Raw genomic sequence first — 27,884 nt, 5'->3', positions numbered from 1 at the left:
ATATATATATATGAACTCTTTGATTTTGCACATCATACCTGTTAGAAAGGGAAACAGGAAGCATCCATAGTTAATCTGTCAAATCGCAATGCCTTTATTCCGTTGCTGCGTCAGTGGTACAATGCTTTGAAAACATGCGTGCATGACATTGGGAATGTTCTTCACAGAGACTAACATATGACAATGTGTGGTGTGTTGCATCGCTTACAAAGTTTCTGGTTAAACATGGAAACATTGACAAAAAGTAAAAAAAAAAAAAAAAAAATGCATGGAAACATTCATACGATAGAAAACGTTTTGGTCGAGCCTCTCCTGCTCTTTTCCGAGGCCGTGGAATGTGATTGTCTGACGTTGGAGCAGGAACAGAAATCAATGGAGCTGATTTAAGACTGAGAAATCCTCATTCAAAATCTTTCGAACGTTAACACTTCCTTGCTGTGAGGCGTCCGTCGCGCACGCTGCCTCAGCCGTCGTTGAGCTTCTCATTGCAATCCTAAGGCCTGATAAAGTACATAGTGGGAGGCACCCTGATTTCTACTAGAGCGTGCATAAAAGCAATAACATTTGTTTTTTTAGGTCAAACGGCAGCTTTGCCTTTTTCCCCCTACATTTATAAAACGTTTGAAGGCATCACGTGCACCTGCTTTAAAGAGGAATGTCTGAAGCTACAAAAAAAAAAAAAAACATAAATAAGAGGATAATCAAAAAAAGTCATAGCGGCCTTTTTGTATAGTCAACACTACCTGTTGGTGGAATGTTCATGAATACAAAAAAAAAAAGAAAAATAGTTGTTGTGAGTATAAGGATGTTAAGATACGATACTGTATGATGACCATATAAAGTGTTAACATACATTACCCAGACCATTTCTGTGCTATTGTAAGACATAAATGTGACTTGAGCTAAATTCTACAAGTGCTTATATTTCTATCCCAAAGTGGCTGGAATAAAATAATTATGCGTGTGAAGCTTCTTGCTTTAAATATAAATTAAAAAGAGATGGAAAGGAACTTTTATGTATGCTTACGTAATGTCGCCCTGGGAAAAAAAACGGAATCGACTACACTGCAATTACTTTTTAAGAGTTCATAATATCCAATTTTCACAGCATTTGGGTTTCTTTTAGAAAGCAAATATAAACGTGCAAAGGCACCTAAAGTGGCCACCGTCCAAAAAAAAAAAACGCAGCGACGTTTGCGTACAATGCTGGGACGTGGGTCGTCTTGTCGTTTTCTTGGGGTCCCTCTTTGAGATTGTGGTTGTTTGTTTTGGTCATCGAGCCAAAGTCTTGGGATTGTCGGCCATGGCTTTAAATTGCTCCTTCTGGACATTAGTGGCCCATACCTGGAGGTTGGGGGGGGAGGCAGAACAAAGACGTCAATGGTTACTGAAAAAAAAAAAACATGCTGACTGCACTCACTCACCATTGGTGACTGATTTGGTCTCGCCTCTTCCTGCCGCCTGCCACAAAAAAAAAAAAAAAACAGAAGCGATTATCGGATTTGTCCACCGTACGGACAGCGTCCTCTCCAACTACCGTCAAGTGAGCCTACAAACCAGCCTTACCAAGGAAGCCAACCAGGAAAGGAGGACGGCAATGTGACTCAGAAAACGTGTGCGTGGGTGGGCGTGTCCATTTGCAACGTTTGCACAGTATATCCATGTCAGCTGACATGTTTGCAAATGCGAGGTGATGACGGTCAACCCAAAGAGCGGGAGTGCAAATTGGCCACATTGGAAGCAGATGTTGTAAAGATTGGCTCCATTAAGGCAATAAAAAGGGAAAGCAGAGTGCAAGTGGAGCAGATTTGTGCTTCCTGGAAGCGAAAAGGCCAACGTGTGTGAAAACAGCCATCGGTGAAAAGCTTGCAGTTGGACTAACTCAAAACGCTACATACTCCTACTTTATCATTTACATTTTTATGAGGCAAAATTTTAAAACAGTTTTTTTTTTCTCCAGTAAAATCGTAGGCTTGACTTATAACGGTCATGTTATTTTGCATTAAACACATTTAAGTATAAATTTGGCCACTGCTACTGTCCAACTGGTGAAGATAAAAAAAAAAGTGCAATGCAAACAGATGATAGTGTGGCAGCAAGTGCAAGACATTTTTTTTTTTTTTTTTTTTTTTTACCTCTGCAGGCTTTTTCCAGATTGCAACGAGTACATCGACTAGCTATCAGAGTTCTTTTAGGAGAAACACAAACAAATATACACGTGGGTGCATTCACAGTACGTATGCTTGTACAAAAATGATCAGTGATGTAATTCGTCAACTGGGTCCTGTTGCGTTTGAGACTCGACTGTTGAACAAAGGCAAACGTACCTTGGCCGGAGAGGAGCCTTTGTTTTCCCATAAATTCCTCTTGTTGGTCACATCCACAGGCTTCAGGTCCTGGGGGGGGGGGGGGGAAATAAGCGCATGTCAAAGCTCAAGCATGACAGTGTTTTGATTTCTGGTATCAGGCCAAGTGATGCTCGTTCGAACTATTTTACACATCAAATCCTGGATGGCAGACAAGGTTCTCCATCTTAAACAGGACAGAACTCGGCAGTCTGACAATTGTTCCAGGATTGAGCAACAGCAATTTTAAAATCACCGCAACGGCAGCCCTTGTTTTTCTGGATCGATGTCGAGACGACGGTTCATCGACAAGTACCTTCGTGTACGTCTCAAGCGCATGCGATTTTCACAGCAGCCGGCAGGTGTCCCCGTAAGCTCTCCATTGTAACTAGCACGCCGTTCCTTTTAATTTGCCCCTCTCATGCAGTTCAATATTAACTACGCCTGTCAGTATGAGCTCAGCCTGGACGAGCGTCAGAAAAATAAGACCGTATCTTGCAACAGAGTGCATATTTTAAATGAAGAAAATAATGACACCTACAGGTTGTCATGTGGATCTGCCGCGCTACGAGGGAAAAATGCCACCCGGCTGCCAATTTAGACTTTTTGCCAGGCGTTGCCGTGGAGACGACCTACCGATGGCCTTCCTCCCGACGCCTTGCCGCTCTCGGGGGCTTTATTCAGCCAGTCGTTGATGCGGCCCGCCACGCCAGGCTTTATCACAGTCGCTTCCTGTTTGGACAGAGGCCAAAAGGTGGTCACGTGGCGCCCAAGCGGCGGCCTCCTTCCTGCGCAGGAGCCTTACCTTAAAGGCGCTGCCGCTGCTCCCCGGCGAGCCGCCGAACACGTTGCCTTTCTCCCACATGCTCTTGATGTTGCGTATGCTGTCCGTCACCGCCGGGAGATCCACGGCGCCCGAGCGAGGGCATCGCGACTCCTTGTTCTCCCGCTGCGGCGGCAACAAAGTCGTTTAGTCAAGCCAACGTATTTGACGGTACGTATCTATGAGGAACGTATGCTAAGGTTGAAGTTGCTCTTTTTCCCCAAAAGTGAGATTAAACACATGACACGACGGCGTCACCAAGTACCCGATGGGCTCACCTGAGCGGCCGAGGTGTACTGCTCCAGTCGGTTGTCAATCTTGGACACCACGGGGGAAGGGGACATCTTTACTGTGCTGCTGTAGCGGCGGCCAGCGGGGAAAAAAAAAAAATCACAACTTTTAACATTTTTCGCCTTGCCAGCGGGCATTTACGTTCCTCTCTGGCCAAAGAGGAGCGCTGGGTTTACAAGAACAAATGCAAGCTTGTCGGTTGATCTATTTTACCTCTTCTGCGCCGACTTGTTGAGAAACTCGGCACGCTCTCCGATCTGGAAGCAGAGCGCCGCTAATGAACAAAGACTTTTCATGGAGAAGACGTCGGGAATCAAGTCTCGTGTTTTTGCCGACAATAATAGCGTTATATATCTAGCTAGTGGACACATCCTCCCTTATAAGTGCAGTCTGCTGACCTGCAGTGCACAACGCAACCGATTGTTCCCACCGAGTACACTGACACACGCATAGAGAAAAAAAAAAAAAAAAAAAAACACACAGCAAGCATTTCTCAACTGCAGACTGTGGGAATCTCAGAGGATTGTTTATGATATCGAGCGCGCCGCATACTACAGAAAGAAAAAAAATGAAGGGACGCAAAGTCGCTCCCTCTTGTTCTCTTGCAATGGGCGGCAAACAAATGTGGGAGTTCCCAAAATACTCCCCGACAGGAAATTCCCCGATGCGTTTGTAACAACCGCGTTTCGCGTAATCCCGTCCGTGCTAATCGCTTCCCTGCGTCCTCGCGTTATCGGCCGCGCGTCGGGCAGCAAGGCTCGCGCTGCTAAAAGGCTGATAATGTGGACAAAAGCTCGCGGGGCTGCCTTTGCTCCACTGGGAGGTGACGGCAGATAGTGATACCTATTCTTTATGGGTTGAAATAGCGGCCACACAAGAAGCGAGGCACGGTCGGAAAGTGTACTTTTTTTAAACTCATTTCAATTTGATAGTTTCTGGTCTTGTTTACATGCAATATGGTATTCTCTAGTGTCAGAAAATGTTCTCTTATTATTGATCCACAGATGGTTTGACACACTAAAGGACCCCAAACAAACACGCTCAGTTGTACGTCCGGTGAACATGATGACAGAGTAAAGGATGAGTGTATGGATTGACACAGGTGGGCAACCGGCTGACCTTGAGCGAGGAGCCGCGAGGGCTGACGCACTTGAAGGGTTTTTCTTCGTTGTCCACCGGGTCCTCCACCTTTTGCCTTTTCTCGGCCGCCTCCGCCCTCCTCCTCTCGATTTCCTCCTTCATCTTCCTCTTCTCCTCCTGAAGAGCGCACACACGGCGATATCCAATTTGCAGTGCTTGTCGTACGGCGTTCCGCAGGGCTCGATTTTGGGGCCGCAGCTCTTTTACTATTCATATACTAAACTGCTACATTAACTCTAGCGAGGCCTTTCTTTGGACGGCTGTTTTACATACACAAAGTGTACGTGTGTTTTATGTCACGTAACATAAATAACCTTCAACTGGGAGTGGCATTTTATGCTGAATCGTTTAGTGCCACCGTTCAGGGGACTTTGGTGAGACGAAATGATATGGTTTGGTTGAACATTCTGGTTTTTGTCTCAACTGGTAAGTGACAGCTTGATGCAAGTAAACTTTCTTGAAAAGCGCAGTAACTTCAAATGTGTTCAAAGCATACGGGAGTCAGCTCTGAAAGTTAGCGATAAATGGGGGGCGTGGGGGGGAGAGTGGGCCTCGATTAATGTGCACACTATGAAGTGCCCTTTCAAACTATAAGCGTATGGAGCATTTGTACTTGTACTCATAGAAAGGCTGGCGCTTGGTAGCACGTCGCCCGTCTCCGAGCGGCCTCGTCTTGCTTAATTAGTCTCCGTCTATCCCTGGGCCCTCTTTTAATTACAAATCAAAAGGCCTCATTAACGCGACACAAGACGAAGCGGATAAGGGGCGGCGGGAGGGAGAAAAGGGCCGCCACAAACGCGGCCAAGACGGGCCGTCGGGCTAACGAGGTGACTGCGGCGCTGTGTGATGGTGGAAATGAACAACGTTGCGTGGAAATGTTCATTGACGGCAAACAAACAAAATGCGGATATATTCTCCACTGCAGTCGGTGTCAATCGCGTCGCTAGCTTTGGCAGGGAAACTGGTCCAGATGGATGATGAAATGATATGATCGCGCTACCTCCTCTCTGGCTTTCCTCTCGGCCTCCTCCCGCTTCCTCTGCCGCTCCTCCTCCTCCAGCACCTTCCTCCTCTCCTCCCTCTTCCTCTTCAGCTCCTCCAGCTGGGCCTCGGACTCCTGCTGCTTCTGCCGCATGCGCTCAAACTCCTCGCTCTCGGCGTCTTCGCGGCGGCGCTTCAGCTCCTCCAGCTTGCGCTCGGCCTCCAGGCGGACGGCGGCGGCGGCGGCGTCGTCGTCGGCGTCCGCCGGCGCCTCCGGGGAGCCTCGACTGCCGAGAGGGACGCGCAAACACGTTTGACGGCGGATGCAATCGGGATATTTCAAGGGATTTGGCACTTGGCCAGCAAACACCTTTCAAGATAACATTCCCGCTCATCTCGGGTTTCACGCTCAAGGCTCGGGGGGGCCAAAAGCAGATTTTCTCCTGAACTTTCTTTGCTTAAAATCAGATTCCGATATGCCTTTCAATGATTTTGTTGACGCCCGAGGCAACGCTTGCATGCTTGAATAGCGGCTTGAAAAGCAACGGCCTGAAAATTCAGATTAAAGAGCTTCCAGCATGCTAACATTTTGCTTTTTTTTCACAAGGTTTGAGCCATCAGGTGGTCTGACCTTTCTGGAAAATTTTACAGCAGAACTTTTACAACCGAAAGCGCAGTATCTGCTTTTCACAATTAAGTCTTATTGTTGTTTTTCCGTGCATTGGGGGTCAGTTACATGGTCTGCGCATTTAATCAGGAGCCGTATTTGGGTTTTTTTTGGAGCGGCGAGGCATTGATTTCAAACGCAACAAAACACACTTAGAACTGCCGCCTTCGAAATAACACCGATTAAATGAGTTTTAATAAAATCATTTTGGGCTATTTTTGAACCCATATTGGGTTGTTTATCGTTTTCAACCCATGTCAGGTTTATTTTTAGCTAAGGGCGTGATAATACAGGTGGTTACAAACAAATTCTTCAATGATCTAAATATTTTACAAGCCGTGTAAGAATTTTCACGAATAAAAAAAGGTATTCTGTGTGAGATCAAAACTAGGACCAAACTGGCGGCCCAAGACAACACACGTGCGTACCTGGGCGTCCTCTCAGATTTCATGTACTGTTCTGGAGTGGCTTCCTCCTCCTCCTCCTCCTGCTGCTGCTGCTCTTCTTCTTCCTCCTCCTCCTCCTCATCATCATCATGCAGGCCTCCGTTCTGCTTCCTCTGCTCCTCCCTGCGCTGGCCTCTCTCACACAGCTGCACCCGCACACACACACACACACAGTGGGTTAGACTCAAGCACACCAAACAGGTAACAAAGTGACACATAACATCACATTAACACGTGTGACATTTACGACAAAATGTATGCAAGTAGGTGTTGGTATTATTCGCCACATCTCTATAAAATGTTGACGCAGAGCTAAATTAGGAGATTTCCACCTTTGGGGGGGGGGGCGGCCTGATCATGAGATATTGCGCAAGCCAGGGAATGTGGCAAACGAGAGCGTTTGGAGCAAAAGTCAGCGTAATGTAATCGAGCTCACTGGCGAAAAAAACAAAAAAAATAGTGACCACTCTGTTAATAAGACTGCGGCTGGGCGGCACTTTGTAACGATCTAGCGAGGGTGCCCCGCGTTCTTGTGTGTCGCAAAATCTGTCCACAGATGTCGCTGACATGGCGCGCGCGCGGGGGCTGCGCCTCTCTAGCCAAACTGGTCTTCCCACGAGTCAAGATACCTGATTGTCCTCCGCGTGTAGCATCCCACGCACCTCACCACTGTCATTTCTGGGTATCAAACGCGTTCGGATGTCTAGAAAGGCGCCCGCGGGCGCCTCATCGGCCACTACGTCCGCTGACTCGGCCTGATTTGGACTGACTACCGGATGAGTCGCTTCCTCTGCGTACGCCTACGAAAAAGGGGCGTTACCATGCTTGCGGGGAAACGCGCGCCAAGTCCACTGCGTGGGCCTACCTGCTTCTCGACGAGCGGCCCGTCGGTTGATTCCTAGCAAAAAAAAAAAACGCCAGTTAGTGGAGTGCGATCCTCGCGGAAGAGCGAATAAACAGACGAGTCACCTCTTCTCTTAAGTAAGATCTCCACGGCTTCTCCTCCATCACTTTCTCCTCCTCGGGAGCAGCCGCCTCTACTTCCCTGGCTGCCTCCGGCTCCTTCTCCTCCCTCCAAGAGCTGTAAGTCTTCTCCCGACGCCAGGAGAAAGGCCTCTGCTCCTCCTCCTCCTCGTTGTTGTTGTCCAGCGCCGTTTTGCCGCCGCCGCCGCCGCCGCCGTCCGCCTCGTCGGGCTGCCGCTGTCGCTCCAGCGCCTCCTTCAGCCGGCGCTGCCTGCGCTCCTCGCGCCGGGCCATGCGCTCCACCAGCGCTTGGTCCTCTTCCTCGCCCGCGCCGCCCAAAGAGCCGCTGGCCGGCACGCTTTCCGGCACGCTGGCAGGAGAGCAAATACAAACGGGTCAAAAAGACAAAGCATGCAGCCAGCACATTAGACCGATAAGCAGGCCTCATTTTTCATTCGCGTTTTGCTCAAACCGCAAATCCTTCCGTGTGTGTGTGTGTGTGTGTGTGTGTGGTCGCCATGGCTATTCCTTTTTGTTTACCATGCTGCCCCTCACAGGTTCATTTTGGTACTACGCCACATATCTTGGGGGAAGATTGTCGACCACGAGATGTCTTTGTGTGAGGAGTGCCTTGTCAAGGACACCTCACGCCAGAAGAGGAGTAAGCACACTTGGCGCGTCGCGTGTGTGTGTGTATGTGTGTGTGTGTGGGGTCGCGGATAAGATTGGCACATGTTCACCTCAAATAACAGCCTCGAAATGAAATGACAGCCTTTGCAAACAATCCTCGTCCACAGGTTGATATGACAACAAGTGCTGCTAAAGAAATCAAAGTCCGGAGAGCCGAGGCGGAAGACATTTTCTGCGGCGCGGGCCTGTCCGCTCCGCTCCAGCCAAACGCCGACAATTTGGCTCCGTCGACAGGTCCTCGCCACAGAAATGCTTGAAAATCAAACCACCGGGCAGGCCTGAAAATACATCTGAGTAGAAACGTTGGATGTAAGAACGGAAAGGATGAATAGCTCTTTTCTCAAAGATAGCGGCCCAGCAGCTCGCCAGCAAGAGGCCAAAGCGGCCGGTCCGGGCGAGGCTTTCTCTCCGCACCCCCGGGATTCGTCGGTCGTAGTTTTCGTTTCTGTTAGACTTGCCTTATAACGACTTAGCTTGATTTTTTTTTTTTTTTTTTTTTTTGGGGGTACTACGGCAGTACTTGGTCACCTGTGGCAGTTGGTGATGGCCTGACTGTCGGGCTGCCCGGCGGAGTCTTCGATCTCCCTGGCCCGCAGCCTCTCCTGGCGGGCCCGGCGCCTCCTCTCTCGGGCCGCCTCCTCCTCGTCGTCATCGTTCCTTGACAACCTGGCAGAGGAGAGGCGGAAGAATCAGCCAAGACGCCGCAAGGCCGATCACGGTGAACTCCTCATTTGAACTCTATTCAAAACTAAAACAATCATCACACTGCTGAATCGGGCTGAACAATTTGAAAAAAAAAAAAAAAATCTAATTGTACTTTTTTCCCCCGTCCACCTCAATATTGTGATTGCCATTTCGTATGCAATTATTTTCCTCAAGGTCCTCTCTGTTTTTACCAAACAAGCAACCCATTAATCTGTATTACAATAAACAATATCACATTTAATAAACTCCCAACATTGGACGAAACAAGCGTGGCCTAAACCTGTCAGTAAATCAGATTACAAAAGCAATGCAAACAAATCTACAGCAGTTTTAACCCAACTATTCATTAGAACATTCTAGTGAATAACCCAAAAACGTGCGTCAAATCGCCCCAAATTGCAGTCGGTCACTTGTTGACCCATAAGTGTGTTATTTTTGACCCAATGTTTTTTTGGGGCACTTCCAAATATAGGTAAGCTTGTACAAGAAAAAGGACAATAAAAGAAAAAGTGTGCTTTGCTGCCATCTTGTGGCATCTCTAGGCAATTGAAACATTTTTGGCGGGGGGGAGGAGGGTGGGCGACTGTAAATGTATTTTTTCTTGTTGGTTAATTGATTTAAAAAAGAAAAAAATGGAGTGAGAAAGAGGTTGCACTTCTCAGCCACCCTCCACATCCTAAAACACACTCGACAGCCGAGTGCTGTTTTTGCGGACCGCCCGCCCGCCGGCCCGCGCGCGCCCCTGAACCCCCCCCCACCCGCCGCCCCTCCCCCGCGCACACGGCTACCTAACATCACACGAGCGCCTTTGAGCCCGGCCAGCCGAGCGTGCCCTCGCACGTTAATTGCAACATGTGTGGTGAGCCGCACCAAAGCCGCTCTGGGTTTTATTTGAGGTTTTGCAGCTCGTCAACAACAGCTTGCCCCCCCACCCCCCCCCCCCCTTCCCCCTCATCGTGAGGAATGTTGTCAAAACACAGCAGATGAGTCCGTTGACACCCAACCGGGACCCGTGGGACGGTGACATCACTCGCCATCGGCCGGGCAAGCGGCGGCAAATGTCATGAGAACGAGAAGGAGGCAACGGCTAAAAATGGAATCAAAGAGTCCTTGGCGGCAGGCGGCGACAATCCCAGGGTTCAAGATTCCTCGGTAGGAGAGGAGAACAAACTCCTAAAAGCTGAATTAGCATTCCTGTCAATCACGGCGCGCGCGCACACAAGCAAAGCCCTGCTTCAATATCCCCTTTTTTTCCTTACTTAGGCCCCAAACGCCATCAGCATTCTGCCACAGCGCCTCTTGGGGGGAGGAGGGAAGCAAATGACAAATGAGGAAGGTTAGAGGTGAGCACGATAATAACGGAAAAGGCAATAATCGGCTGATTTCATCACGGGCGACACCCTTTTCCTGTGCAGCGGCGCGTCGGAGCCGACCCGACACCGTTAATGAAATGTCCTCGACGTGATTTGCAAAAAAAAAAAAAAAAAAAAAAACGAATGCGCTTCTCATATTGCGCCGTTTCTCTCAAAAGTTGCACACAGTCGAGCATGGGAAGCGCCTATTAGGCACAAGTATGTCTAAATATTTTCCTTGCGGCATAGCATCGAAGTTATGCGAGCAAAACCCATTTTGGGGGGGCGGGGGTGGGGGGGAAGACTTTTTTTTTTTCACCCCTACTTGGTAAGAGGAAAAAGTGAAAACGCGAGCGGCTGTGGAGCAGGAGGGAGGGCCGGCGAGGGGAAGGGAGGCGGCGCTTGGGCCGTCAGAAATGCTGACCCATTCCCACGCCGGACTATTTCCTAGCCCGCAGAACCGCAACCACGCCGCCCACTCACTCACCCACCCTGCTCTCGGGTAGAAATCCCCCAAATCCGCTTAGCGGACTCGTTATCTCCGCCGGGGAGCTTTGATTTCATCACTGCTCTCGCGGGCAAGAAGGACGCCATCAAACAATCGCGGCGAATTTCCCGGACACAATTTGAGGCAAATGTGTGGACATCCGCGAAGGTGCGCTTTTTGGCCTCGGCCATGTTCACGACCATATTTGGAAGGAAGCGCCCCCGTTTGGCGAGAGGATGGGTGTTATTGCCTCAGCCCTTCCCGAAGGGCACAGGTGGACGGGCAGCAGTGTTGTCAAGCACGAGGAAGAGGAAGAGGAGGAAGAGGGAAGGGAAGGGAAGGGGGAGGGGCTGCCAACCTCAACTTCAATCCTTCCAGCAAATAAGGAACTGCGATAAAACAGACGCTATACACTGTTTAATAAACACACATTATTACAAGGGAGAATGAAACCCTTTCAAATGTGTTTTTTTGATACTTTGGGCCCCCTCTTGTAGCAAAACCAAACAACTTTGTGAAGGAGAGTAGATGAATGACCTTGGCTCTTATCTACATTCTTATCAAACTCTTCCTAAGTGGCCTTAAGCAAGTGACGAGGAAACTTTTGTTGAAAAAAAAAAAAATATATATATATATATATATATATAAAGGGCCTTGGCACATTGTTCTCACAATTATATACTCTTCTTACAATCTTTTTTGCCCGCACTTGGCACGTTAGCGCTCAATCACTCGCTGGAATGGGCTTTGGTCTCATCAATTTTGTCCATTGAATCAAAGAGAGTTCAGAGGGGCCTTCCGTATCTGCGAGAGGAAAAATTGCGAGGAGAGCGGCGGGGCGTGATTGAGCGTTTCCACTTAAAGGTCATCACAATGCTTATCTGATTGCTTTTATCAACTTTTTACCTCCTACAACCCATTGCCAAACTGCGCTTTTTAGAAAGGCCGCAAAGAGGCTTTTAAAACACTGGCGCCGTTCTCCAAATTTTGGGCGAAGGTCGTGCGTTGTCTGAAAAGGCCGATGCCAAGGGTCTTACCTTTCGGCCTCCAGGCGCATCTCCTCCCGCTTCTGCCTCCTCATCTCCCGGCGCCGCTCAAAGTCCATTTCATCCATGATTGTACCCTGGGAAGCGAGCAAAAAAAAAATAGTGTCAAAAGTGGATTTTAGGGTTTGCGGGGACCACCCATCTCAAAAAGTCTCAACCCTTTCGGTTGGTTAGTTCTAAAATGGCCGCAGTGCCGGTAAACAATGCCGTGGTTCCACCAACACATTTCCATTTTTTTTTTTTTTTTTTTTTACTCAGTTCTAAAATGGCCGCAGTGCCGGTAAACAATGCCGTGGTTCCACCAACACATTTCCATTTTTTTTTTTTTTTTTTTTACTCAGTTCTAAAATGGCCGCAGTGCCGGTAAACAATGCCGTGGTTCCACCAACACATTTCCATTTTTTTTTTTTTTTTTTTTTACTCAGTTCTAAAATGGCCGCAGTGCCGGTAAACAATGCCGTGGTTCCACCAACACATTTCCATTTTTTTTTTTTTTTTTTTTTACTCAGGCACTAGTTGTGTATACATTTGTCCAACATGCTCTTTTTGGTAGAGTAGTTGTTTTTTTTTTTTTTACCCCGAATGGGTGGCCGTAACCGTAACGGAGGTGAAAAAATGGAAGTGCTAGCATCGCGGTTCAAGATGGCAACCAGATGCCCTCCATGCTAAGTTTGGATGACCCTACAAGCTTTTTTTTTTTAAAAAAAAATTATACTTAGAGAATTTGTAGTAGCGTAAAGGGTGGTTTTAGGCCACACTGATCCCTCCCCCCCGGACGACACCGGACGGAGAAGGCGGAAGGACGAGTCACCGCGGGACGTGAAAAGCATTTTCCCTAAAAATACCCACAAGGGGTACGTGCGCGGTTGGGCGGGGAGACCACCCAGGAGCTTGCCAGGCCGAGCGTCCCCCCCCCCCCCCCCCCCCCCCGTCTACGATCTGTGCTCAGCCGCCGTGCACATCCAGCGCACGGCTGAGCAGAATAAAACAGACTCTAATTAAGTACTCGAGGAACAGACAACGCTGCATTTGGTGGAGCAGCGGGGAGCGGTCGCACCCGGAAATACTGTGCCGTTTATACAAGAGGGTCCATTTAGGTACAGCGTGACGCTAGAGAACAAAACGGATCAGACAGTACCTTCAATAAATGAGCCCACGAGAGTCTTTTTCCTTGACGCAACTTGCCTATCAGCAGCTTTTTTTCTCCCACACTGCAGCCCGCAAAAATTCCTGCCCCCTTCTTGTTGCTTGTCCCTCCTTCTATCCCTCAATGACCTCCTTCCTCCGCCCCCCCTATCGCCACAGCTAACGCTTCCTGTGTTGTTTACCCAGAAAAAGGCTCTCGGAGGACATGACTCGGCGCTTGAGCCTCACTTCCGGTCGCCGTCTTGTCTCTGCATTTTTTCTCTTTAGCTAAACGCACCGGATATCGACGCTCTCGACAATGTTAGGTGCTGGAGCTAAGCATGCACGCAGATGCCTTGCCACATTTAAAGGCAGTGAAAGGAGTTGTTCAAGTCGGCTGTGGCCACTCTCACAGCGGGGCAGCCCTCCCTGTCATTTTCTTACTGGACACACGTTTCGCTAACGCTTAGCGCAGGGACGCACGATTTTGACGGTAGCCGACAAAGACCGCGTCACTAGAGCGCCTCAATTCGAAGTACAGTAAGCGCAGACCGCTTTCCTCACTATTACACAACAGCCGTGACTGAAAACCGGGGGGGGGGGGGGGGGGGGGGGGGGGGGGTTGCATTTCACAACAGTGCACTAATTCACTCTCTATATTTGGATGTTAAGATAGCGTCGTCTGTGACTGTGGGCAAGGGCCAATTAGCGCTGGCTACGCATGCAACCGTAATTAAAACGAGACGAGAACACTAAGTACTAGTGACAAGGCCTCCAAACGGCACCGGTCTAATCACACACGCGTCTCCACGCAGGGCACGCCAAGGGAGACGCGCCGCCTTAGTTCAGACCATCTCCAAACGAAACACGGTCACGAATTTAACGACTAAACGATAAGGTTGCTCAATGGAACCGAGACAAACGAACCGCAGAAATTAAGTATTTCAGCTGCGACAGTAATGATACATTTCATCCATTTATTGGATAAATGCAGTCTCATACGAACTTTTAAATGGAAAGCGCTAAGCAAAGGACCCGGGGGGGGGGGGGGAAGCCCCTGGCTCGCATAAAAAGGGCCTCGGCAAGATGTGCATGCGTGCAAAATGGTGTCTAGCACTAGAGGGACCACCCACACTTTTACCAAAGCTAACAGAGGCAGAACGAGAGGGAGAAAAGGGAAGACGGCATTCCACACAGTTGAGCAACCGGGAGTGCAAAGTTGGTGACAGATTTTCATTTTCAACCTCATCCTGTCCACGCCCTTCTTTTTTCGCGAGCGCCGACCTGAAATCTGGACCAAGCCTCCATCAAGCAAAATTTGCATTTGGGAGGGGGGGGGGGGGGAAGAAAGACAGCGATAGGCCTAATGCGCGCCCGTAGGCGCTGACGACGCTGAAGACGAACAGCTGTTTTGGCAGAAGCTCCTGAGACGGTTTGAGCTGTGTAAATGCTTTCTGCAGGCGTAGGACTGGAGTCTCCTGACGCTAGAGAATAGAAAGATGACAACATAGCAAAACTGTATTTAAGGGTGTGCGCGTGTGTGTGGCATTTTATAACAAATATTAGTCACAATTTTACATTTTTGGATTGCAAAGCAACAAAGTTGCCCTGGCCCGCCGTACGTCTCGTGACTGCGACGTCGGCGCTCGAACGGCCATTGTGATCGGCTAATGTCTGGAAAGCTTCTCCTGGTCCATGTTTAGTGCGGCTTCACACAATATACAGGCTTCACAGAACTGAAAATTCGTTTTTGAAACGTATTTATGATTAAGTGATTTGCAAAATGCCCGTGTACTTAATTTGAGCCCTGATTTTAGAAACGTGGGTAACCGTAAAAACCATTTAAAACGGCAAAAATCAGTGACTTGTTTTATTATTGCGTGTCCTGCCAACTTGACATTCCTAAAAGTTTTATTTATATCAAAAGGTTTTTTTTCTGTTTCTTCTTCTTTTTTTTTTTTTTTGACATGAGAATACCGTAAAAATAACACTCATAAAAATCCAGACTATAGAGTCAGGCACATTTTTGTGTGTCTTGGCATTGACGACGGAAGCTTATCCAGTAACTGCATACTATTATGCAGATAAAATATGAAGAGCCACTCGATTTTTTTTTTTTTTTTTTTCACGATAGCCCGGATAATGTTGCGCGTAGAGGGGATTACGCACATTCTTTCTCCTCCATCCATCTACACGCGAGCGCCACGGCGTGAAAATCAACCACAGCGTCTTCGGGCGTCAATGCCGCGCCGAGGCGGCCAAACGCAACACGGCTCGTCTCAATCTCAATTCCATCTGCTTCCTGCTCACGCTTTCTTCCAGGCGTCCCCAAAAGTGAGGCTTCCACCCCGACGAGGGCGCATCTCGTCGCGCCGCTGCAGTCAACCGTCGCCGCATCACGTGGAGAGAAACGCGACAGATCGGCAAGGGAAAGAAATTGGAAATCACCCTAAACTACCCCGACTAATCCAACAGCGTTGAGGAAAGCGACAAGGTGGACGTTTCCATCCACTGAGGAAAAAAAACAGGCTCCTGCATTCCCAGACTGTGTTTCATTTTGTATAAGGCTCGGCTGTGTGAAAGTGAATCACACACTCAAGAGCACGGAAATCTCAATGGAATACCTTGGATGCATTGGACTTGGGAGGGCTACAGGCTTCGTGACAGCCGGTCAGGCGAAAGATTGCATTTCAAAAAATCAAAGTGGCGCCCAAACAGCAGCTCTGCACACTTCACTACTTTGTGGATCACCAGATGAATGTTTATATTTGCACGCATACGCTTCCAATGCCAACCATCAATACTAGGACGGATGAGTATCGATACCGGGTATCGGTATCGGGCCTTGTTTGAAGATATCGGGTACTCATGGTGGCTGCTGATACCGGCCAACGACACTTTAGGCAAAAAAACAAAACAAACGGGACAGTCAATAGTTGGCGCCATACTGCGGCAGTTTGACACATGGGCCAACCATAATCCCACCTGCTCTCGTTAAAACATCTGGAGGCAGCTCAAAACACCTGCGCCGGCCGGCTTGGACCTTTGATGTTCTCCGACGGCACGCTTGGAGCAAAGTCACACTTAAATTGCAGTACAAGCAGGGCGCCAACACACCGTATCCATCATCCCCCATCATCCAGCTCTCCAACAGAACATTTGAAAGCAAATATTTGGTCCCTTCAAAAAAAAAAAAAAAAAAAAAAAATCCCAGCTGCTGCTTGTCTCGCAATGAAGCACTACAGTAAAGCGGCCAGGATGATAAATCTCACAAGTGAGCTGCTAATCCAATTCCCCAAACTAAAACGCAGCCAAAAAGAGCTAGTGCTAACAGGATGGCTTTTGAACTTGTGTAAGTCTCATGCGGTGGCCATTTTGTCACTCGCCGTCGACTGAAAATGACACCACAGTTGCTCAGGTAATGACCACTCACAGCTCACCCGTGTTCTGAAGCCGAGCCACGATTGGTCGTTATCCCGAGCAATTGTGATGTCATTTTCAGTCGACGGCAAGTGACAAAATGGCTGCCCCCTGAGATGGACAAAAATGGGTGGATTTTCCTGTTGAACGCCATATTACTGTCATCAGAATGCCTCGTTTCAACTAGTGGGCCTGCATTGAACATTTTCTTGAAAAAAAAAAAAAAAAAACAATGTTTGGGTTGGCTTGGGTTGAAAGAGCGACATTTGCATTCTATTGCTCATATCGTAAAATGCCAACCTTGGACTTTTATAAGCATGCGGCATCCTGCTAAACTGCAAAGCTAAAAGGCATCCAAGTCTTGTTTGCAGTGATGCATCAAAAGTCCGCTGCTCGCTGCTGGTCCATATGACCAAATATGGAAGGAGAAAAATGCTGCCTTTCCCGTAACCAAACTGGGCAAAAAGGGAGGGGGGAGGGGGAAAAAAAAAAACAAAAAAAAAGTTTCTTGCATGCTGTGTGCATAGTGAGATAGCGGCGCTCTCACACTAACGCTCTCACACTAACGTCACAGCGGCTGGAGTTGGCCCGCACTCAGTACCGAGTGACTGATGTCCTCCGCTAAAGTTCGAAACATGTCTGTGGACACTTCGCGGGACGCTTGGATCCAATTAGCCGCGAGGCCTGCCGGTGAGGCAACCACACAACAAAGTGGTCGTAAATCAAATGTTTTCCATGGCATGCGCAACACAACTTTGCATTCGCTTGAGGGGAAGCTCAGCTCAAGCAAAAAAAAAGCATGTCAACACCTCTTTAAAGGAATCTATCGTTCAAATAATGTACATATAAACATTTATGTTGAAAAAGAACTGAACCTTATTTTTTTTTTTTTTTTTTTTTGCAAGAATGCGGTTTATGTGCCAGCGGTAGTCAAAACATTGGATTGCCATCAACTTTGTGTTTGTGGGAAAACAACTTACTGTTCTCTAACAAGGAGCTGAGCAAGTGTTTAATCCATGAAAATGTCCTCAAATGTCCACTTCTGCACCTTTCCGTGGCTCGTGCCGGCTGGCTGGATCTCTGTTGCAAGCGGTTGTTGACACTTGGCAGCTCAGTGGCCAAACCCCCTCTGGGAACATCATGTTTGAAGCGTCACAATGGCGAGGTGTGTGCTGTTAATCAATTGTGGTGTCATCTTGGTCTCGCGATGTCACAAAGTCCGCAGCATGATGAAGAGGACTGTTTTAAATACCATTTCGAATTGACCCAGGACATATTGGGCAGGAGTTTACGTGTAAAGATTATCGTACATTTCAACTGTACACAATTGCGCAGCTTTCCACAAAACACGATTCGCTCCGGTCTTTGATATGTGGAGTGCGAAACGGTTCGATTTGAAAGTGGAACAATTCCATTTGGGGGATTACGATTCGATCGATTTGGTCCAGCGCCGTTCGAGAGGGTATGATGCAAGGACTTTTTTAAAAATTGTCATTTTACAAACGTTTCAACTAACTTGTCAGTACTGCAAAATGCGCCATTTCCTTCTTAGATGTCTCTCCAATAAAAGGCAATTTGATACATCTCAATATGATTCAAAGAGGAACGATTTGATTCAGTTCTATTCGATGTAATCAAACCTTTTAAATCAAAACTATTTTTAACCATTTAAAGTTTTTTTTACACCCCTAATATATATATACGTACATACATATAAGTGTTTTGCTAAAGTCAACCCCCAAATCTTCTGACGTTCTATGCAGCCCCACTAGTCTAATCATTTTGATGAATATTCCGTTTGTGGAATATGACTTTAAGCCGTAAAATCCACCCGTTTTTTGGCCATCTCATGGGACAGCCATTTTGTCACTGGCCCAGCTTCAGAAAACATCAAGAGCTGTGACGTCTGACTGTGACAAAATGGCCGCCCCTGAGATGGATAAAAAAACGGCGGCTTTTTGCAAAAGGCGCGTTTAGACTAGTGGAGGTGCATAGAACGTATGATCGTCAAGAAATTTGACAAAGCTACCAGGACGTCAACAAGCTCCTTGGGCCGTGACGGTAAACGCCATCAAAAATAAAATAACGAGGCACGAAAAGAGGCTCGTCTTAAAACACCGGCATTAAAATAAGCTGCTAATACAGAGAGAAAAGCAGTAGTAGTAAATCAAAAAAAAAACAACAACTTTAACGCTATTGTGGTTCTGCTGGCTTCTTTTCAACACCTGCCTTGTGTCAGAATAAATGAGAGCCTGCCAGGAGTCTGCGACTCCTCAATGGGACATTAATCTGCTACTAGTGAGTGGGCCGTGGATACCGGTCTAACCAGGCACTGATATATGGTACGTTTTAAAGCAGGCACTGCTACTGCCAATGGACGATGGAGTTCATCCAGCTGACGACAATATAAAGCAGAATCCAATGGAAAAAAGATTCAGAGCAAATGGAACGCAAGAAACCGACCTCCGCTGAGGACGAAAAATGAACCTCTTGAGGGCTGGATGTTTTTGTCTCATAACCAGGCAACTAAAAAATATCCAAAGAATGAACAGAAGCCACGAAGATGGCAACAAGCGCTCGAATGGAAATGATTCTGAAGCCACTCGCAAGACATGCTGGAAAAGTGAGGATTCGGACAATTTTGACGTACTTCCTGCAAACGCCACGTTTCAGTCGCAATGGAGACAAATAGGGGGAAAAAAAAAACCACACACACACACTGGAAGCCAATTGTAAACATGACAGCTGAGTGCAAAGCCGCAAAGAAAAAAAAAATTTGTTTAAATCCCTCCAAAATGGCATAAAGCTGTATCTCTCTCGTCTTGTTTTAACACGTCACTAAATCACACGGAGGAATGCCATTTCCCCCCCCCCCCCCTTTTTGTGCTGAGAGACTGCTTTTCAAGGGTATTACATGACAAGGTATTTTTCAAAATAAGGAGCTGCATTCCTTAAGAGAGAGATAGGAGGGGATTAAGGGGCGGTTTGGGTCCAGGCTGGGGTGGCGGCGAGTGAGACGACTGGAACGAGGCTCTATTACTGATCCCGTGATGCTGTTTGGAGTTTGAATTCATTCCGGTGGGCCAGCTCCTCTTGGCTTCTCGGTACGGCAGGCGGTGTGACAAAGATCACACGCGTATATATATATATATATATATATATATATTTTTTTAATTTTCAATGCGATGTCTGTAATGTGAAAAAAACATTCACGTAAAAATAAGAAAATAAGCGACACACATATACGTATATGTGGGTCTGTCTGAAGTGCAATCAGCAGGGATCTTGTACCATAATGGAATAAAACAACCAGCGCCACACATCCCTCATTTGTCTCCTGACCCGTGATGCATGCCATGCCCATCTATTCCCGTCATAGCACAATAGACTTTATCTTGTGAAAACAAGAGTGCGGCCCCAAATGAATTGAATGGGCCGATAAGTTCTTTGAATGACATTGAACCGCACTTAGCGACGTGACTGGTGTGCCACGCAGGAGCGAGCCGGTAAAACTGGCAGCGACGCAGTAGGGGAACAAGGAAGGTAATAGGAAAAGTGACACTTTTAATGGGAATACCGCACGAGTCAGCAGAAAATCCTGGGCTGTAAACCCATCACTTTCCGAGGGCAGCTCGCCCGCCCTGGCTGACAGCGAGAAGCAAAAATGACACACCTTTGTTGAAACATCCGTTTTGTCTTAGCGAGAGAAGGAACGCTGGCTTCCTCACCCGCAAAAAACGCATTCCGGTCGTGTCATAGCGACGGCTTCCCTCGCTCCTCAGCAGCACCTTTTGTGCATAGCTCCGCCGGTTGCCGTTCGAATGGCAGCTAGCTAACGAGCATCCCAACGGTGGCCAACGCTAACGGCGTCAAGGTTGCGCCGTTGCCGGGCGGTCGGATGTCACCCCAGACTGCGGCCGTGTTTCGCTCTGCTCCTTGTTCCGGTTTTGCAAAGTGACCACCGGTGCGAGGCCACCGAGTTCGTCTCATTCAACGGCAAACCAAAACGCGTCGCAGTTCCGCGGCTGCCATTTTGTCACTAATGCGGGTGTGCTAATTTGAGACTACAGTCTATTAAGACCACGGAACGCCCAATCGTCTTTGAATTCCATTAGCGCCATGTGGTATTTACCATTAAATTGAGGATGAAATTCCGCTTTAGAGGTTAATATATGTGTGGTATTTAAGCCTACTAATTCCTAAATTTATTGGAATAACACATATCTCAGACAGCCATGAAATTGTAAATAATTGAGCGCCGTTCTTCGGAGGCTGCTCGCTCCGCCGAGGTTGTTGCCGGCCGCTTTTTTTCCACCGATGGCATAAATGGAAATGAGATTTGGTTGACAAAGCAGCGGAGCCAAAATGGGAGTCAATCCAAAAATGCAGTTATCCCTCCCGTCCGCGGGGGTTAGGCCATCTCTCAAACTGCCGCCTCCGCCTGGGTCAATTTTGCTCTCATTTCTACGGGTGCATGCCTGAACTGTCTTAAACGCATACCTAATCCTCTCCAACCACCTTGCGCTCATTTAGAGTTACGTTGACCGACTCCGATTTCATTTCAGACCAATCTGGATCTTGGCTTGGCCGGTGTACCGTTACTCGCCTTTATTATGTCTAACCTGGACTAATAAGGCTCCATTTACCAAGTCGGTCTCCCAGGTGGCTGTCGCAAGGCTGAGTGGCGGTGTGGGGAACCACAATTTCACTCGGGCGCACTCGGAAAATAATGGGACGCAAGCCAGACACCGTGTTTGACGCATTCTTCAGTGACGGGAGTCAACGAATCGAAAGGGGGGCGGGGGGGGGATAATCTCTATTTCTAATCAAGTTGCTTTTAATGAGGCCGCTAATTTCCCATCATTGCACTCTATGAACGACCGAGCAATCACACGGAGACTTGGAAGGAGGTCACGGACATCTCGTCTTGCCTTCAGCCCACTCATACGGTTTTGAATCTCCTTTGCGTGACACGTGCCGTCTTTAATCTGAAGAGAAGGAGCCACCAGTCGAAATGCGGTGGCTAATTAATCCTCGCTGCCGTTCTGTTACGACGCCATGCTCAATTTGTGTCAAGAGGTATGTGCCGGGTAAACGCGCTCCGGCCCTCTTCAGCCGCTGTTCCCGAAGAGCTCTCTGCCGACGGAAGCTACAGATGAGGAGTGTTGTTATTTGTTGGTCGCCAAATTCGACTTTGCTTCTTCAAACCAGCGTGCGCTGCGGACAGAAGCGCTAAAGCCGAACCGTAAGCCACCAAAGAAGGTTGAACGACAGCAGGGCACATCCTATGAATCAGCCCTTCGTTTAATAAGTACCATTTGGCTGTCACCTCAGTGGCTATAGAGGTGCTCTATTACAGTAAAGCCCCTCCGGTCCAGGGCTTGGGTTATTCAATAAAACCTGACTGAGTGTTTCTTCCAATCACCACCGGCACGGCTCTGATGAGGTAAAGAGCCAACCTCGGCCTTTGCACGGCACTGTCTGATTAAAATGGTTTCCTAAGGCCATATTTTTGTTCTTCCGGTGCCCCTGCCAGACACGAGAATAAAACGCAGAGAGACAAAATACAAAAAATGGCCCAACAGACGGCGAAATTCATCCACAACCACAAGGTTGCCCGAACGCTCCATTTGTTTGGGGTGTTGAGGGGAAAAAAAACGACTCTGCTTTTTGATCTTCAGTCTTAATCACTTTCACCGACCGCCCTCGTCTCAACAGGGCAGCGACACGTGAAGTGGAAAGTAATGGCAACAGCGCAGCGTCCCCGCCGCCGGCCTTGTCCGTAAAACATTCCTGAGAGGTCCTCGGCGGCTCGTATGCAAATCTGCGCGAGTATGCCTCTGATTAGGAGGCGCAAAAGACTGCACTCTATAAATGTGCTCTTAAAACGATTACCGCTACTCCTGACTGCAACCCGGCGTGGACCCCCAGGGCTGTAACGTAGTGGAGACACACACCACACGCATGGACACCAAAAGTCACCCAAGGCCCTCTTACCATCCCGATTACGGTAATCGGCTCTTCCGGAGAGTTGAAGAAAATATGATGGCAAATCCGTCATGATAGCGTCATATTTGTTCAAGTGGGTTATACAAAGGCAACTCCAAAATGCTCTCATTTTCTGAAATTCTTCCAAGGTACACAAGCAGATTTACAAGTCAGCTTCATGTGCATGTCCATTTAAGGACAAGGTGGATTGTTTTTATGTGTATGATGTCACTCCTCGCCGCCGTTTGGACAAATCTCACGCGTGATGGCAGGCTTCCAACGTGTCGTTCACACTCGCCAAGCAAAGGCACGCACGCACATACCCTCCCGTAAGCCACCAGCATAAATCCGGCAAGCCTATTAGTGACCCACACACTGGCCTGTCCGTCCCTAACCCCTGCAGCACTCTTTGTGCGGCTCCGAGCGGTTAACCTTGCTCGCTGTGTAAACACATGACCTCACTGATCATGTGTTTACCCTCAAAGGTATTTTTCGCACACACACACACACATCCCTGAGATTTACCTCACCCTATTGCCTCCACGCTCCTTTAATTCCCCATCAACCCTAAAATATGGGCTTCAAAACATTGATTTGACACGCTCTTGATGGGCCAAACTTGGTTTGGTTTTGGGAGGCTGTGGGGAGAATGACTGGAATGGAAAAAACGATGTACAGAAAGAGTTCAATTGAATATTTGCTCTTAACTTCTTTGCTGGGAAAGCAAAGGAAAAAAAAAAATCCCAACTATGGTCAGCGTCTGGCAGCATCGGGTCTCTTTTGGGTGGGATCACCTTGTATCAAAACAATGTGGGACACTTGCGAACATGGCGGATCTCTGTTAATTTGACTGTTCTAACTAGCTTGTGATTGTTTTGTCACATTAGACCAACTGAAAAAGACAGAAAAGATGACCGAAGATTTCATTTAGAAGAGGCGACGACGTAATGTAGGTAAATAGGCACGCACGCTATTAAATACTACTACTACTAAATGGTTTGTCAAATGTATTATTTTGGCATCAAAAGCACATTTTCATTTTGGACGTTGGCATTTTACAAAAGAAAAATATTGCTCATATGTTGAGGCGCCACTCAAGCAAATGTAATAGCTTAAAGTCACATTTTCCCAAAAAGCTTGTTTTTTGGTGTTTTTATTCCAAAATAGATCATTTGGGTGTTACCAACCATTTTCCAGTGCTTTTTACTTTAAAAAAAACAAACCAATGGAATACGGTAGAAACAAACTTTTTTGGCAAAATGGCAGACATTGAAAGAGTTAAGTGGAGTATGAGAATGTCAAAAACAAAAGGGTGTAACGGTGGTGACGGTGAGGAATGGAGGGAGAGCCGAGGTTGCTTCCACAGAGTAGGGCCGTGCACGTCTGAGGTCCCGCGGGGAGGACGCAAAAGGAAAGCACAAGGCCAATCAGCTAACAGAGACATTTCCTGTGCTTGTTTTATCAGATGAGAAGAAGCCCGAAGGCAAAGGTTCCTGTCCAAAACACGGTGCATTTCTCCCAATAACCTGCTTTGGGGAATGAACATGAATCGTTGCGGGATGACATCAGAAGCACCGCTTTGGTGAATTGACCTCACTCTCTCTCTCAATCAATCAATCATCCACAAAAACACCATGAAAAGTGTTTCACCTTTTAAGAAAAAAAAAAAAAAAGCAATGCTGCTTTGCCGAGATTAGAGTCATCACCTACTAAAAAAAAAATTAAAAAAAACAAAAGAAAAGGATTACAAACGTCTTGTTTCGCCGCTTTGAAACTTGCGGCGGGGCTTGGCATCTGGCGGCGAGCAGACGGCGGGCCGACGTGCCAATTACCAAAGCCGACATGCCGCGCTGCTTATTAGGCAACCTGGCTCGGACATGACACGAATGAAAGGTTGATATCGCGAGTGTGACTAAAGCCTGGGCTGAGCCCTGCATGGGACGTCCAGGCTCCGCCTGACGATTGGTTCCGTCAAAAGAACAAACGTTGCGGTTCATTCCAAAAGACGCTTCTTTCGGGTGGGCATGCAGTTCGGTCAAAATGCCACTTAGCTTTGCGCCAAGTCTGTTGCAACAAGCTCAACCCGGCTTGACAAAAACACCGGGGCCTGAAATGAGTTCACCCAAGAGAAAGTCCAATCGTAGAAAAAATGCCTGACTGTCTGCCGGCAGAGTGGATGTTCTCCAATGGAATTGCGCCACGTCAGCTTGACCCAAAACAAATAGAAAGCGAAATTACGCTGAGGGAAATGTCACGGCAAGGGAGGGGTGACTGACGCTGGTGCCGGCGGTGGAGCGCTCCTCTTAAAATCTCAAATAACAGCATTTATATATTACAAACATCTGCAAAGCTCTTACCGTGGTTTTTCCACGACCTAACTAAGCACCGTCTAATGTTTCATGCCCCCGCGTGTGATTTCGCCAGCAATTAGCCAGCGCGACCACTTTCAACTTGTTAGCCAGTCAAGAGTTAAGATTTCTTTTTCCAACTCCAGATCGCTCTGTGGGTCCGAACAGTGTGGTTCTGGTTGCAGAGCGTTCAAATTACATGCTATCCAATTCACAAGAGGAGGGGGAGCGCCGGGGGGGGGGGATAGCCGCAGACCCCAAAAGCTACTTGTCAAATCACAATTACACTCCAACACCTCCCTTAAAGTGCATTTATTTCAACGACTTTGAAAATAATCAAAATTGCCAAACTTTTCCCAAGACTGAGATTGAATATACAATCATTATTTCATCCCGTGCTATTTTTTTTTTTTTTTTTCAACAAACAAGGATTATATTCACCTGTTTTACACTAAGCAAAATCACCAACAACGTGAAATCAATTGTTCAGCCCTCCGTTTGTTACAAAGCGTGCATGTTCTCAAGAGACGCATTCTGCATGGAAAGCAGGTGAAAGGTTAAAGCGGGTAGAAGACAGGAAACATAGCTGACATAGTTTCACTGGTCCATAATGAGAAGAAACCGGGATCATCGCGCTGGCACCTGCTGCGAGGAAATAATGTACGTTTGGCTACCGCGTCTGCGTGCAGTGACTGGAAACTGGATTTGGGAAGAACATATTGCACATTAAAAATGTATTTTCCATCCTATTCCACTTCAGTTGGCAGCTGCCGCTCACTGGTGCTCCGAAACGGCGGATTCCGACTTTGGAACTTGACACGCTGCCGGATTGGGAGCTTCTGCTATCAAACTTTGCATGCGCGTGTGGACGGACGCGTGTGGACGGACGCTTGTTGACGATGACATTAATGAGGCGGAGCGGCCGCACCTGAGCCGCCAAACGTACCGCATTTTTGGGGCGCTAATCACACGGAGGAAAAGTGTCTGTCTGAGGTGAAATGACACGCTCGACAAGAGCGATCGTTTAGTTTGGACATCCAAACGTTGCCTATCGCAAGACACTTCATGAGGTACACCTGCACAAACCGGGCGGATCCAACACAAGAGCCGTGTCAACAATACAAAAGATAATGCACTGCCAAATAGACATTAATTGGATTTATTTTTGCGGTTGGGGGCTTGTAGCGCTGGCAAACTATTCGAAACAGCTGTCAGTATGACGCAACGCAGTTCTCGGTCGCTGCAATCCAATAATACGTACAGTATTGTACGGTGCGCTCCTGTGAAAAAGAGTGGACGGAGATCTGGAGACCGGTCTCTAGACCACTTTTTAAGGGTCTCGTCTCGGAATCAAAGGCGTTTTTACTCAGTCTTGGACGGGGCGGGCACTCTGGATTTTTTTAGGCCGGTGTTGCCACGCCCCCCTGCCTTTCAAATTTGCTTTGTGACATGATATTTAAGATTGCATAATTTGGAGATGTGAATCAACAAATTTGCTTGGATTTGTTTCATTCTACTATGTAAAAAAACAACAATTTGTTTCGGTTACAAAACTGATGGAAAAAAAATGATACCGGTCATCTAATTTTTGGAGGGTGATTTTTCTTTGCTAAACAACGTTTGGACTTTGTCTCGGTCTCGATGCTCTCTAGTCTCGCTCACGTCTTGGTGTCGGTTGGTGTGGTCTTGACTGCAACACTAGCACCAAATGTTGGGCCAAAATATTTGGGAACGGCTGAAATCACACAACTGCATCGTCAGCTCCTCCCTCCCTCCCGCCCATCGGATACTTTCATTTTCAATCACTGCCCCGCCTATGGCCTAAAAAGCATAAAAGAGACAAAGGCACTCGTCCAGCTCCCCTCCTCCCAGCTCCATCCATGCATACATTTCACACATATTAGTGTGTGACAAAGCTGTGATCAAAGACTTAAAGGCCAACTCAAGTTCAGTGTGAGTAGCGGGACGATTTCGCCTCAAGGGGTGAGGCGATCACAAAGAAGGTGTTGCCCTGAAAGCAGATAGTGCTTTTTTTTTTTTTTTTTCTCCACATGCTTTTAAATATTCCACTCACCGGAGGACAACAGCGGTCGCGTGTTTGGAGTTGTCAGGATGGCATGAGGCTGGAAACCCACAAGTGACTTTATTGACTGCGCAAAAGTGCGGAGGAAAACTCCAAACCGCTCACTTGACTTGACTTTACTCGGGTGTGAAAGTGATACTCGAAAGCAGCCTCCGTGACTTTACGCGGAAGCTCGGGAAAAGTTAAAGAGAGCGCACAAAGGAGGGAGCGGCTAACGGGCCAAACGCAATTCCACAAAAATACGTGCAGCGCACTGCTTTCCGTTGTTGAAACAAAAACAAAAAAAAAACACACGCGCGCATAACGTCGAAGTCAGAAGACGACATGGCCCGGGTGGTTTTTGGCGTGCGCTTACCTGTGGATCGTAACGGGACATGATCTCTTGGGTCGAGTGTGAGGAGAAGAGGGAGAGAAGTCGAGGCAGCCAGTCTGATGCCGCTCCTGCGCTCCACGCAGCACGGATACAAGCCCCACTCAAGCCACGCCCCTGTTCGCGAAAAAAAAAAAAAATAAAAAAAAATAAAAAAAGCCGAGTTGCTCGAGTCCCGCACTGAACCATTTTGCAAACGTCACACTTTGCTTCATTCAAACAATCGCAAAGTTTATTTTTCTGCGGAGCGGAAGGACTTTCATCAGTACCGCCGCCATACTTTCGTCACTTCCCGTTTCGCCCACTAAATAACAACTTTGTTGATGTACGCAGCTTTAAAAATCACGAGTCTACAAAGTGCTTTGACAGACGATTACGCACATGAGACACGGAACAAAGAAGATTTATGCAGTGTCAAGAAAGTGCAGTGATGAAATGGGATTCGCACACACAGACAAATATACACTTGCGTGTATATATATATATATATATATATATATATTTTTTTTTGTTCTATCCATCCCACACACCACTTTAAACACTCATGTCTTTAAAACGTTGTAAAACACACTCTAATTGACTTTGTGCCCGTTCTCGCTCTCAAGAAACAGACT

General features: G+C 47.6%; 1 protein-coding gene across 6 annotated transcripts; it reads right to left on the bottom strand.

Moving 5' to 3' along the window:
* Positions 1-70: 70 nt before the first annotated feature.
* Positions 71-27,422, bottom strand: cald1a (caldesmon 1a). 6 transcript variants are annotated; one of them, XR_015084629.1, is made up of 17 exons: positions 27,256-27,420; positions 11,928-12,013; positions 8,875-9,012; positions 7,663-8,026; positions 7,559-7,591; positions 7,323-7,493; positions 6,676-6,839; positions 5,600-5,867; positions 4,579-4,716; positions 3,673-3,716; positions 3,447-3,525; positions 3,151-3,294; positions 2,982-3,077; positions 2,328-2,396; positions 2,136-2,188; positions 1,425-1,461; positions 71-1,344 (listed from the first exon to the last, which is right to left on the bottom strand). XR_015084629.1 is itself a non-coding variant. In XM_086021891.1 (17 exons), the coding sequence occupies exons 3-17, from the start codon at positions 12,002-12,004 to the stop codon at positions 1,331-1,333; spliced, it is 1,836 nt and encodes a 611-aa protein (XP_085878017.1). In that variant the 5' UTR covers positions 12,005-12,013; positions 17,462-17,610; positions 27,256-27,365; the 3' UTR covers positions 71-1,330. The 6 variants fall into 6 exon arrangements, 5 of the variants coding, with proteins under 5 accessions (XP_085878017.1, XP_085878014.1, XP_085878016.1 ...); XM_086021891.1 differs by lacking the exon at positions 2,136-2,188 and adding an exon at positions 17,462-17,610 and having other exon boundaries at positions 27,256-27,365; XM_086021888.1 differs by lacking the exon at positions 2,136-2,188 and having other exon boundaries at positions 3,447-3,522; positions 27,256-27,422.
* Between the last annotated feature and the right edge of the window lie 462 nt (positions 27,423-27,884).

Source organism: Filicampus tigris, chromosome 22 (assembly GCF_054856515.1).
Source record: "Filicampus tigris isolate MCC_2025a chromosome 22, RoL_Ftig_1.0, whole genome shotgun sequence".
NCBI classification, from domain to species: Eukaryota; Metazoa; Chordata; class Actinopteri; order Syngnathiformes; family Syngnathidae; genus Filicampus; species Filicampus tigris.
This window is presented reverse-complemented; position numbering and strand designations above follow the sequence as displayed.